Source organism: Lathamus discolor, chromosome 4, assembly GCF_037157495.1.
Source record: "Lathamus discolor isolate bLatDis1 chromosome 4, bLatDis1.hap1, whole genome shotgun sequence".
NCBI classification, from domain to species: Eukaryota; Metazoa; Chordata; class Aves; order Psittaciformes; family Psittacidae; genus Lathamus; species Lathamus discolor.
The window spans coordinates 74,848,769-74,862,613 of record NC_088887.1 but is presented as its reverse complement, the minus strand read 5'-3'; the positions used below and the strand labels follow the sequence as shown (position 1 = coordinate 74,862,613).

General features: G+C 39.5%; 1 protein-coding gene across 1 annotated transcript in view; it reads left to right on the top strand.

Moving 5' to 3' along the window:
* The window catches only part of GPC6 (glypican 6), a 763,338-nt gene extending 758,779 nt beyond the window's left edge, over positions 1-4,559 (top strand). Inside the window, exons 8-9 of the mRNA XM_065675796.1 lie at positions 3,705-3,880; positions 4,281-4,559. Coding sequence (XP_065531868.1) covers positions 3,705-3,880; positions 4,281-4,483 — 379 coding nt within the window. The 3' untranslated portion in view covers positions 4,484-4,559. The remainder of the gene's footprint in view (positions 1-3,704; positions 3,881-4,280) is intronic.
* The last annotated feature ends 9,286 nt before the right edge of the window (positions 4,560-13,845 follow it).

Here is a 13,845-nt window from a genome sequence, read left to right as displayed (position 1 = left end):
ATTCAAAATATTTACATCCAATATTGGCTTTTCTGCCTTTTTTTCCCCACTGAGGGAGCAGGTGAACTAGTTCAATGATGAGGACAGAATCCAGCTTCACATTCAGACATGTAAATTCATGCACTTAAATAAATACTGGCGAGACAATAAGGAGTTGTTTGTGTTGCTCAAGTAAGAATAGTCTCATTTGAGACTTTCCAGCATGTCTGAGGTGAATACGACACAGGACACTACTTCCCGTCTGGACCAGAGTCTAGGCTAGAACTGCTTGAGTATTTTAATAATCGCCAATGTCAGTGTGCCTGAAGAAAGCCCAAATATCCTGTCATGTCGTCAATGAGGCAGTTTTCCACTGCCTAAACACATTTATCTACTGCTATGTGAGATGGTCTAAATAGTCAAGACACCTTCATGGAACTGGAAAATAAGACACTGGACCTACGGGATGTTTAAACCCTGCTGGAGTGGCAGCAGGACACCAAGCAGCATACATCCTGGTAGCTAAAGTGGCACTCAAGACTCCATTCAGCTGCCTAAAGAAAGATACCTAATACAATTTTAGATGCCCCAAATGTCCAAGACCTTCCCCTCAAGCCTAGAGATACGATGCAGAAAGCTGCACCTTTCAGGGCTAGTAATGAGAAGAGGTGGAATAACTGAAAACATTCAAATGGCACCAGATGTCTATGTTTGTGCAACTAAATCCCAGCAGGTGAAATCTAATGAGCAGTCATCTGGCCAAAGGCACATGGGACTCCAACAGCTGTCCCCACTCCACTGACAAATAAACCCCTGACTGGGTTTGACTAGGTCTTGTGTTGACTCGATCTGATGAGAGTGAGACTCTGCTCATATGCAGACACTTACATTTAGACATACGGGTTTTGGTATCTGTATAAACCTAAAGAAGAATCTTCAGCCTCTCAAATTCTTTTGCTTTTATACTCTTAAGTGCCAAGAGGCTCATTCACCTGGGAACTTAAGTATCCACTTAACCTTTAGGCAATCATAAGGTAATGGATTTCTTTTGACTCACATCCAGTATGGTTCCCTTGAACACCTATGTGAGAATCACTGGACCATTCTCCTTCCATGCCAGGAATGCTTTGGGCATCACCAGTTCTTGAGGCAGGTACTGCAGAGGGTGTGACAGTCTGAATGGATCACTTCCTACAACTGATCGGGTAGTCCAATTAAAGTTAGATGGTCTTCAGAAGGACACTGTGATCCACACTGATGGCAGTGCAGAATATGACCCTCAGTAAAAAGCACACACTACAGCACTCTCTAATTGTTTTAAATCTCCAAACTAACTCATACTATCTCCATATAAAAAGCTCACTAAGAAGTCAGTACATTCTTTTTTTATTATTGATGATAAGACAGGATAAAATCAAACATAAATCAGTCAAAGAAAGCCTCTGAACTGCTGTTCAGAACTATCCATAGCTTTTCATGTATGGATTGTAGTAAAGAGCAGCTAACCCTTCATAAACAGGGAAAGCAATCCACATGAACACTCAGTGATTTCTAATCACTTCTGTCTGCTAACAGCTATGGCCACTGTCATGCACAAGATACTGGGCAAGATGGACATCCTCTCTGAGCCAGTAGGGCAATTCTTACATTTTTTACCTTTTTAATCAACTGCACCTTGATACCACTGATTTATTTCTAGGCTGAGTAATTTATCTGCAGCAGCTATTTCATTTGTAGAGACGTGTGACAGATGGAGGTACTGTTCCTTTGCAGCCCAGAGCTTCCCCGCATGTCAAGGTCTCCATCCTGCTGCCTCCAGGCAGCTCTGCAGAATTATTTCCAATTTCTATCTTTGTGATTCATAACACTCTGGTCTGCAATCCTCAGTACTAGGGGAGGTGGATCTGTATTCTCACCATAGTTAAACCTGTACCACAGGAGTCTGGATGAGATGCCTACAGCATTGTTAGTTCTCGTTATGGTACTAATGAAACAATGGGACACGCAGTTTGAGGCTGGCTATTTTTGGCAGTCATGTTTTGTTCTTATATGTTCACACTCCCCCAGGATTATTTTCATGTAAGCTTTCAAAGGCCACTGATGACAAATGAGTCTCATCTTGCAAAGCCAGGACCTATTACAGCAAGACTAAAGCCTTCCCTGGTGCGGCAAAGCACTCATCACTTTGTGAACCTCCAGAAGCAATACAAAACTTATTTTCCCTTAACCATGACTTCAGCAGAGAAAGTCCTTTACTCTCTCTTACTTTCACGGCTATTTTCAAGCGATATATTTATTTTCCAGACCAATATGAGAATAACACTTAGCACTAATGCCAAATTTGAATACTGACGGAATTGGGCTGGCACAAGTGAGAGTGAAGTGAAATATTCTTAAACTATATTTGAAACCATGCATCGTGATAGTTTGCTATTAGTAGGCTAAACTGTGCTATCATTACTGCCTGAGCACATACCCACACAAGGAGTCCCACAAACATCAGTGGGATAGCCTGGTATACAACCTAATTACAAAATAGATCATATCCTGATAAAGAACACGAAGGAAAGGTAGGTCTGCCCCAAATCCCTTGCAGTCTAAATACAGGACAAAGATAGTAGGTATTTAAAGAAGGATGAGAGACAGCACAGAAGCATTGATACTGTCTTTTCCCAGGACACCATGCCAGCACAGAGAAATAATGTCGGCCCTTTATCAGCCTAGCAGCTGTAAAATGCACAGATAAATTTTAAGAGAGATTCAAAGCAGGAAAACGGGTATCTTTGCAGATGCTTAAAAGGAGAGTTTCCTGAGGACAAAGAGCAGCAGGAGTCAAATTGTGTGTATTTAACAAAAGATGATAAAGACTTTCACCACAGGATGATTGGAGATATGGGCTGATTTTTGAAGGGGAGGGATACCTGCAAATGCACAATTAATGCCTGCGAACAGCCTAAGACTGCATTTGCCAAGGTCAGAGAAGGGAATGATGCAGTAATCAAGAAATGGTAAGCTAAAAGCCTGAATAAAAAATTCAAATGTGTAGATAAATAGAAAATACCATACCTTTAATATGTTACATACAAAGCATATGCAAGATGCAAGTATAACCTATTTGTAAGGAATAAGGACCAAATCAAAGAGAATACTGAAGTCTGGTAAACTCACAACACAGACTGGAGATGTTGTTCACAAGGGTCAAAAAAGGGAGACCTGAATGAGAAAAATAATCACTTTCTTTAAACAAGGAGCATCATAATGCCTCAAGATAACCTTCTAAACTATCTCAGAACAACAAATATGCTAAATATAACAAAGGAGTTCATATTTTTTAAGCAGAAAGAAATAAAAACAGAAGTATGCATTGTTAGATGCTTAATTTAGTGTGCAACCATTCATATCAGTAGAGGAAATGAACATGCAGTGACTTACTCCTGTCTGGTGAACTTCTTCCATTGTTCACAGAGCCAGTGCCTTTGGGTGTGGACTATGTGCAGGGTTAGGAGGTTAGAGAGCTTAAATTCTTTCTGCTCTCAATGCAGCTGAGGTACTAAAAAGACCCTTTAGAGTCTGTGAAATTAAAAAACATGTCTTGAAGTGGTTTCGCTGGATCTGCTTAAGAACTATATAATCATTATCAAAGTGCTCAGCACAGTATTTACTGTGCAGTGCTGTATTTCTGAAATTTAATGCATTTTCAACTAATCATTCATCCTGCTATATAGGTACTTGCCTGAGATTATGAGTGATGGCTTGACCAACCAGATCAACAATCCAGAAGTAGATGTGGACATCACAAGGCCAGACACCTTCATTCGACAACAAATCATGGCCTTACGTGTCATGACTAACAAACTGAAGAATGCGTATAATGGAAATGATGTCAACTTCCAGGATACAAGTAAGAAACCATCAACTATCATTAAATAAGCATATTTTTGGAACACATTTATACATTGGTCCTGTTGCAATGGCTTTCTTTGGTCTTTGTGCTTTATGCTGTTGATATTAAAAAAATTACTATTCTGTCCCATGAAATTACAATTATATATTTGCTTCTTTTGCTTCTCTTGCTTATCTGCATGTCAAATGCAGTGCACTCCTTTTTCAAAAGAGCTCTTAAGTACCTATTTGAGTCATGGTGGCTTTCATTTGGATGCTTTACTGAATGAAAGTTAGCACCACTGAAACTTTCCCATTTCCAAGGTGTTCATCCATACAGGGTGGAACGGGAACAGAGAAAGGGAATGAACCCTGTTACCCATGGCCCTCATGTTGTTTCCCTCGTTCCTTTGTGCCAGGTGATGAAACGAGTGGCTCAGGCAGCGGAAGCGGCTGTACAGATGACATATGTCCCACCGAGTTCGATTTCATCACCACTGAAGCACCACCAGTTGACTCCGACAGGAGGGAGGTGGAGGCTTCAGCCACACAGCCTGGCTGGTCACTGCAGACATTGCTTGTCATCTTCATCAGTCTTGTACTACAGAGACAGTGGAGATAATCCTGGATCTGGTCACAGAAACTGTGTTTTAGCTACAGAAACAGCCAACTTTATTCTTTTCTTATACTCTTGGACAATGGACCATGCCACAAACACTTGCAGTTTTCTACACGAAGAGAGCAGTACTGCAACCTGCTTCCCTTTTTTGTTTTCCCAAAGAGTACCAGGTGCCAGACTGAACTGCTTCCTGCTTTTTTCAGATATCTCTGAAGACTCTATCCACTCTTGAGAGAATTCTTTCTCAACCCTTTAGTACAGACTTTCTGAGCTTCATTTCCTTTTATGCTGCAAAGGTAAAAAAAGGATCTTACCGTGTGTGTTTTTCCCTAACGAGAAAAAAGAGGGGGGAAGAAACCAAGAAAACAGTTTTCTTTCTGAATCAGGCCTGACTCAAGGCTGCTGTGTTTCAACAGCATATCAACAAAACAAAAAAAGAAACAAAAAAAAAAAGCAACCGTTCTTCACTGGCAGCCAGGTTTCTTTAAGAACTTCTGTAGGATGATTCAGGTCATCAGAACGATCATTGCTCTAAGGAGGAAGTCTGGATTTTTTTTCCAACACAAAAGTATGTCTTAGCGGTGAATGTCTTGCACTCCATCTGCCAACCACATCAGATTGGTATGAAGGTAGAGAAGCTGAAAAATAAGTTTAGCTTTTAATATGATAGTAACTCCACTAGCTTCAGAATATCATGTTACAGTTGTTTAGGATTTAAATCTTAATGCCCAGTAAAAAATTGAGTAGTAGCATGATTTCACCTAGCTTCTTTTAGAATTTATCCATGTTATACAATTGGCACAGTTTTCCACTTAGCTCACCATCAGCCATGGTGGTAATGCTAAACAACGCTCCTGACAAACCTGCCCTCAAGGGTTTGAACAGAAAATAATCTCTTGTGATATAATCTCTTTCCTTTGTCACTGTTCTGACATTGATTAGGACTTTCTGCTACTATGTTCATTATCCTACCAAGACAGAAATTCTCTAATGGACTAACAGCGACGGGATCAATAGTGTGTTTCACACCTAACTACATCTTTCATATCAGTTAATTTCAATGTCACAAGAATTTCTTCTACAAAATTTCAGAACAAATATATAGTACTGACATGGAGATTTCTTTCACTTTTTTAGTCTTAGTATGATCATCTATTTTTATATATATAAATATATATAAATCACAGATTTTAACTTCTTAATTACAAGCTCAGGGTTGACACCTCTTTGTAAGAAAAAAAAACGTTTGGTCAACCAGCTCTTCTTTTTTGTGCTGCTCTGAAAAGTAACCTTTTAATGACTGGTGAGCATGAAAAACAGAGAAGAGAATTTTTTACATACCCAGTTGTCCATTTATTAACAGGCTTGCAGGATGAGAGAGAAAAACACTCTCATAATGTGTGTATATGGGGGGGACATGTGAGTTTGTGTGATAGGCCTAGAGAAGGACATGGTTGTTATTTAGATGGCAGTTGTACGCTCAGATTCTTCAAGGATACATTGCTTTAATAATCATTGCGTAAATAACTATGGTCCTGGACAGAATTTCCATAAGTTGCGCCTGGTCATAAGACCCGGGATGGAAGCTGGACAGCTGAGTGTCAAGAATTAGACATCAAAACCTTCCATCAGCCACAAACAAAGGGCTTCTGGGAAAATCCTGCATGGTGTTGAAATGATTTGCTAGAAATTTATTTCCTGATTCTTATGGTGACTCTGGAAATGGCATAGACAAATTGTGGTAACACTATACAGCTAGGCAGCCACATTACAATTTAACAGCAGAGCAGGTAGATGATATCCACTGCAATCTTGTTTTATTGTCAGATTATAATTAGCTATTGATTTAGGCATGAAATTAAAATAGAAAATACACAGCACATTAGGATAAAGTATACTGAAGCACTTTTGCCACAAAGTATTTAGAGACTGTCTATATACTATGTCTAATAACAAAAAACATAGGTTTTGAGCCACTTGTATCCATTCCTTTTTTTCCCATTTGTTTGCTTACTTTAAAGTATAATGATCTATTCTTCTGGGCACAGCCTAGTGTGCAGGAGTTGCTGTCTGGGTGTTCAGTTCACACGTCTTACACATGCCGTGGCAGTCCTTCCTCCTTCTCTAATGGTTCCCTCTAGAACAGGTCTTGTGATTCAGCATTTAATGTCTTCAGGAGGTTAAACAGCAGAGTTTAAAGCAATTCTCACAGGCTTTTTTGTTGGCCCTGGTACAGCAGGTACCAAGCAGAGGATCTTTTAATTTCTTTTCCTGAACTTGCACATGCAGCTTTCTTCAAGGAGAGTCCTTTCAAACTCTTCTCTGGCCCACCTCTTTCTATCCGTACACACATCCTTTCTACACTTCTCCTCCTCAGCAACTTTATTTCCGGTGAAGTTGAGTGTCATTTTGATTTATTACCTTGTGTGTGTATTCCGTGGCAACAAATACTATTTCCTTCTGATTATTCTGGACCTGAAAGCTTAGTGACAGGTAACAAAGTCCAAAGGCAAGTCCTCTGTTGTACCTGCTCCACGCTGCTGGTTAAGTAGCTCCTGGATGGACTCCTAGGATCTGTTAGCTTCAGTCAGTATTTAGGCAATCCAATGACAGTTTTCAGCTGGTGCAGCCAAACTGGTATCCACAGTGCTCTCAGCTGCTTGTGGACCTTAAGGGACTTGTGGGCAAGGAGTAAGAGGGATACCTAAAAACTAGGGGGCTTGATGAAGGCTGTTTTCACTCGGGGAGCTTGCAGGAGGGGCCCTGCTCTGCTTGGACTGGATGTTACAAACTGCTGGTGAAACAATGAACAAGACCAATCTTTGCTGGAATGTGATTGTCTCGCGGGTGATCTGCCAGAAATTTATGTCTTCCATATTATTTCCCCTCTTAGTTTCCTACTATGCATGGTGATATCTTGTCAGGAGATGGAGATGCCTTTGCATGAGGTATTAGGCACACATTTCATTAATAGTCCCTAAAGGCTGAATACTGTCTTCATACATTGCATTTTTCTGAGATTAAGAGAGCCATTAAATCTACAGAGCAAATGAATTTGGGAATGAAGGAAAGAGAAGAAAAAGCATTCATGTTCATAAATGTGAGAATCTGCATAGTTTCCAATGTTTCTATTTGCACATCCTTTGCATCCAGTAACTCTTCTTCTAAGGTAATTTGTTGGTGTTCCACAATTTAAATATTTCTCTTCTGTTAGCAGCTGGTAAAGGAATAGATGATAAAGAAGACAATTATCTGTTCAAGAAAGAGTACTTAAGTCCTGAGGAAAAATCTGTTGATTGTGTAAACCTTTTATGCCGTGCAATCCAGAAGTTCTTGACATTATATATTCTTTTTAAGTGGACGCTATTAAAAATAGATGCAATTAATAAAATAACCAGTGCTGTAGACCCCTGTGAGGTTTTCCATTTTAATATTAATTGAATTGTGTTTGCATCATCCCCAAATTTTTAGGGTTCAATGAACTGCAAATTTTCCTTCTGATGAATCAGTACACACTGCTGTAATTGCAGTGCAGACTGCCTGAACTCTGGCTAAACTTTGGCACTTCAAGAAAGATAATCCGGGAAAAAAAATTAAAACAAGAAGAGGGTAGATATTCTTGCTAAAGAGGAAGAGCAGAGGAACATGTGTCTCAGGGTTCTGGGTAAGGGCTGACCTATCACAGTTCCCTAAGAGGCGTTGCAGAGCTCTGCCCGTGGAAAACTCCCAAAATCTGAGCCTCAGACATACACAGCATCTCAGTTCTATGGGATTTTTGGGAAGAATGATTCCCACAGATGTGTGAACTAGTTTGCTTCCATGCAAAATGTCTGTGAGCTAGAGCTGTTCTTGGGAGGGGGACTGCGTGTGCAGCGTCTCAGCAGGCAGCAGTTGCCTTCAGTTCACTAATCAACTCTGAATCATTATCAAATGTAACTATACTTATTAACCTAGACTTTTATTACTTTAACATGAAAAATAAAGTAGAGCACTGACGCAAGTTGTGGGTTTTGGTTTTAATTTACTTCCAGAGATAATCCATTAAAACTGAATACAGAAAATTATAGAGTGATTCTGCTGGGAAAATCAGCTTTCTACAGATTGCATTATGGAAACAAATATCTGAACAGGCTTCAGATGTTAAGAAGAAATCCACATTTCAAAGACCACAAAGCTATTTTTTACTATATTAACCCATAAATGTTCAAACTTGCTAGATGAGAATGAATAAACAACAGCAGAATATTACATAGAACTGCAAAAACTGTAATTTCAAAGTGAATTAAACAGGCAAAGGCTAAGTCTTAGCTGTGGGGCTGAGATAATGTTGTCAAAATATAATAGACGCAGCAATGACTACTTCCAAGAAAATCAGGGCGGGTGATGCACTGAACGGGGCAATGTTTCCATTACAGCTACTCCCATGGACTGCAAGAATCATATTAACTTGTGTGATTGTGACCCTTTTTGATAAAACAATGATAAAGACCTGAGTATCGTAGTAATAGGGCACATAGAAAGATAAACATGATAGTAACCATTTTCTCATCTGTTAAACAACATAGGAAATGTAAAGCAGAACCAAGATCTTTGGAACTGATTTATAAAGTAAAATTCTAGCATCAATCAAGAGAGATGATCAAAAATTAATTCAATCAGAACATTTTCCGACAGGCTATCCTATTCGCATCTGCTGACCAATATAACCAGTAGCCTGAATGTAATTTGCCAACATAACACAAAGTGTTCACTTACATTACTTACTACTTTTTTATTAAACTGACTACATAGTTTACAATTCTGATTATGCATCATATGTGATTATGTAACAAACTTGTGCATTACACCTGTGTGAAATCCTGTCTCTGTGACAAAGCAAATGAGAACTTTGTCATTAACAAGGATTTCGACTATAATTAGGGAGAAAAAAGTAAATCCTTTTTTTCTGGAATCTGTTTGTATTTGATTTCTTTCTGACAGTAACTTTGTCCATAGAAGAGGTGACTTTAGCATCCTCACCTGCAAGTTTCCAAACTTTGCTCCAAAGCAGTTGCAGTCTTTCTGCCCAGCTTTCCCACAGCCAAGGTCTCTGGCCTGTCCAGAAGCTGAAGAAAGTCAAGTAGGTTTCTCCATAGCTTAAAGTCTACACAGTTAAATCAAACAAATTCAAGAAAATGGGTATTTCAGTCAGCTCTCATTTCATCTTTATTTTTAATTAGGGAGCATTGATAGTTAACAGTGTAACATGCATGAAAGCCTTTTGTCTCATAGTACAATTTCTTCTTCCTTTTCCTCCTTTATTCTGGCACCTCTGTGAGGCTTAATACTTCAAGCACTAGGCAGCATCCAGGGGTGTAGTTTGTTTACTAAATTCAGAACAGCTGTGTTACCAAAAGAAGTTGTATTTTTTCTTAAGAGGGAGTAGGGAAAGAGAGTATCCATTCATCATTTGCAAAAAAGAGGTACAGAATGGCAACCATTTATCTTAGATATATGGTGTACCATCTGTCAGTACCTCTGAAGACCTTTTAATGGCAAATTTCCAAGGAAGACAAATCTACTTCCTCTAAAACAGAAATCAGTATGATTTTCTTCCTTGAAAAAAACTCCAAAGGGTACAGCTTTCTGTTCCAAGTGTTGGGGAAGCTGGAAAGAAATTGGCCTTCTTCAAAGTGAGAGGCTAGCCATTTAGATAGTTCTGCTGCAGTCAACTGCTGGAGTTCCCACACAGACCACCTGAAGCAGGGAGCCTTCTGGGCATGCAGGTTGTCCCTTGTCAACAGTGGAGTTTGTTCTTCCAGGGTGGTTAGAGAGACAACTGAGGAGCAAGTGAGAGGAGCAGTGACTCCACAGTGGGACCCAGCAGATATATGATCATGAGGGATTAATAATAAAATCACACAAGGTATAGGTGGTGCTCCTCACAGGTGACCAGCTCTTCCTTTCGGTCTACCATCAGTGAACTTTCTGTGTAATCTAATTATAACCATCCACTTGTGAACATAGCAAGGGCCCAAATATTGCTTCACAAGTGAGTGGTGTTTCTGTAGTTTGCTGCAAGGTTTCTCTCTCTTTTCTTAGTTTCCAGGTATGCTGGCTAATTCTGTATCTTTCAGTGTGTGAAGAACTTACTATCTAAAACAGATTTCTGTGTGTCAGTAGTTCTCTTTTCCTAAAATATACATTATTTGGGCACAAAAGTCCTTCACATCTCTCACAATTGCTCAATTCCATTATGCACCTAGTGAGTTTTCTTCTCAAGCCTGAAGACATATCTCACAGGGCTTTGGAGAATGCCCAAACTTCAGTCATTCAGCCAAGGTTTCTTAGAGGTCTCCCATATTCCACTAAATACCCCAAGCACAAGGTCACAGGTGGGCTATGCGCTTTCTCCTCCCTCCTCTCATCACTCCTCACCTCAAAGTATTATCCTGAGCCTGAAAAACCCTTAAATATGAATGTTTAAAAGTCCTTTTTGGCAAATTCGTATTTCCTGATGATAAACATTTGTAACTAAAGCTTCCCGTCTTGCTCGCCTCCTGTGTGCCACACATCCCATCCATCTTGCAGTCATCAGTGTCCCTGTGACCATTTTCTTGTCCAGGCTAAACTGTCTTTTCAGTCGTTTTTAACTCACTGGATTTTCTGTCTCCCTTCCCCAGATCTCTCTGACTTTGGTAGCACTCTTCTCTTGGAAGCACTGCTTCTCTTTTCAAATAGAGGATATAGCGATATAGCAACAAAGAGATTAGTTCTACTTATTTTGTGGAGGGTTTTCAGGCTTTATCAGACCCCACCTTTAGCTTTTATTTTCTATTCTAAACATGTTCTGCTGTGGGTATGTTCTGGATCATCTGACATAAATTCTTTCTCTTCCTCTTAACTATAGCATAGTTTCTGTTTTGTTATTGCCTGCCATGCTGTTGAGCCAGCAAGGCCAATGGCAAAGAATTTATGGTTTTTCTATAGCAAGATTAAGTGAACAGGTAACAACATCAGGAAACATTTTGTATCAGTTCTGGAATTGATTGTTTTGAGGTTTTGTATTGGATCTTCTTTTTTCCTTTTATTTAATTTTAACATGCCAAGCTCCATTTGATTTACTTTCACATTGGCTACATGTAGATGGTTTAGTGTGAGGTGTCCCTGCCTGTGGCAGGGGGCTTGGAACTAGATGATCTTGAGGTCCTTTCCAACCCTAACTATTCTATGATTCTATGATTCTATATTAAGTTACATGGATGTAACGTAACTGCAGATTAACTCTTTCAATCTTTAGATATCACAGGCTAATATGAAGTAGTCACTCAATCTTAATTTGCTTGTAAAAGCTACAAAGGGATGGTAAGTCTTAAAAATCTGTCCAAAGAGAAATCAGAGAAGTTCAGGTTTCAGCTTTGTGCAATTAGTTGAGTTTGAAGCTGCAAGAATATTTTGTAAACAATTTGTGAATATGTACATGTACTTGAGGGGGGGAGAAAGGAGCATTTGCATCTCCAAAATATTCTGTAGCTCTGTAGCTTTTTTTCAACTTTTACATAATCTGGACACAAATTTTCAGATGAAGAATTTACATTCAGATGTTCAGGGACGTCAAACTGTGTCTGTCGATGGACATTTGTATACCAACCTCTCCCAGGTTACTTTGCTTTATTGGTGAGCAATATGATTTAGTTTCCACTAGCAATTTTGTTACATTTCTCAAATTCAAAGAAAGGTCAGATGTCTTGATTTGGGGATCAATTGATATTTATACTTGCTTGTTAAAATTTTACAACTCCAGGCAATGAACATTGCTTGAAAACATGCAAATTGTTAGCTCTGGTTTCGACACTGCATTTCTAGATTAGTATTTAATATAGTTAAATGTGAATTGATAGGGGGGATATTTGAATGCAAGTCAAGTTTAGAATAAAATCAGTTTTAGACAGAAATAGGGTTGAGTTGAAAAAAAATATCATTAAGCATTAAACTTGCTTTGCTACTGATTCAATTTTAGCATTTCAGCCTAATCTGACAAAAAGAAAAACAACCTACAGATCCTGTTTATAGATCATACCTGAAACTAAATGGTACAGTTTCGGTTTTGGAAGAGTTCCAATCAAAATGAAAGCTAAAGAAAAATCCCAAGATCTCCCATCTCCAAGCACTACTTACAAAGATAGAGTATTTGGCAGCATATGGCAGTGTGTGTGTGTATATATATATATAGCAGTGTAGCAAGGCAGAGTTTTGACTTCTAAGGAAATTCTTTATGGCTTTGTAACTTCAGAGAACTTATCTACCATGGACAGAAATAGAAAAATATTTACAATCATTTTGATACATTTGCAAAATAGGCTTCACAGAGCCCAATATTTTTTGTGTAAAATGCCTTAAATCACTTTCTGTAGGGCTAATCAATTGAATTTGTTTTTGTATATAGCCTTTTATAATAATTACTTCGGATGCAACGCTAGACTTTTATTTCCACTACAATCATATATGGCCTTATGATTGTTAACTACAGTAGACAAACCATAAAAGCTCTGCTTTCTTAGCTATAAATGCATTTTCGGTCCACTTGTAGACTCACAGCTTGGAAGCGAGAAGAGATGAGAGTGCCAGAGAGCACCAAGACATTCCCTCTAGGCAATCCCTATGTTCTCTCAGGCTTGAAATCTTTTCCCACCAACTCCTTTTCCTCTCACCCCATCTGTCTTCATGAAAACCAGCTGTGTCCTAGGGCCTCATGTCATCCCACTTAGTACTAGGCACTTCAAGGAGCACATTGCTCAGCAAGGTTGTCTTTTTAGATCTCTAGTTAGTCAAAAGAGATGGGCACCTCCATAGCTGAGAAACAGCTTACCTCTCTTCCATGTACAGGCAGCCTGGGATGATGAGGCCTGTTATTAGGCACCTTGCTTAAGTGCCTGGAGGTAGATGCCATGGGTGAGACAGGGGATCTGTGCTCTGCCCAGACTCTCTCCTGTCCTCCTTGTTAGCACAGAGGTGCCTCTTCTTCATGCCAGTGCTTGAGTGAGGAGCCTCTAGAGGGGATCCCATCTGGGGAAGTTAGAGTGTAAGGACTTTGTTTCTGGGCCAAACCACCCCTGATGTAACTAGACATAAAACCGACATGAATTCATTGTGCTGCATACTGCCCAGTGTTATGTTTATATTCTTCCTTGTAAGACATTTGAACCTGTCAACCACCCTAGCTACAAATACGCAATGCAATTGCAACCAATGTGCATATGCACAAGGGCTGGAGCTCAAACAGATCTCTCCCAAAATCCTGGATGCCTTTCCAAGGTGGTGAAAGCAGTGTAGAGGGCTCAAGCCAGCTGAGTTAGTGTGGAGTAAGGTGCACACCACTAAAGGGC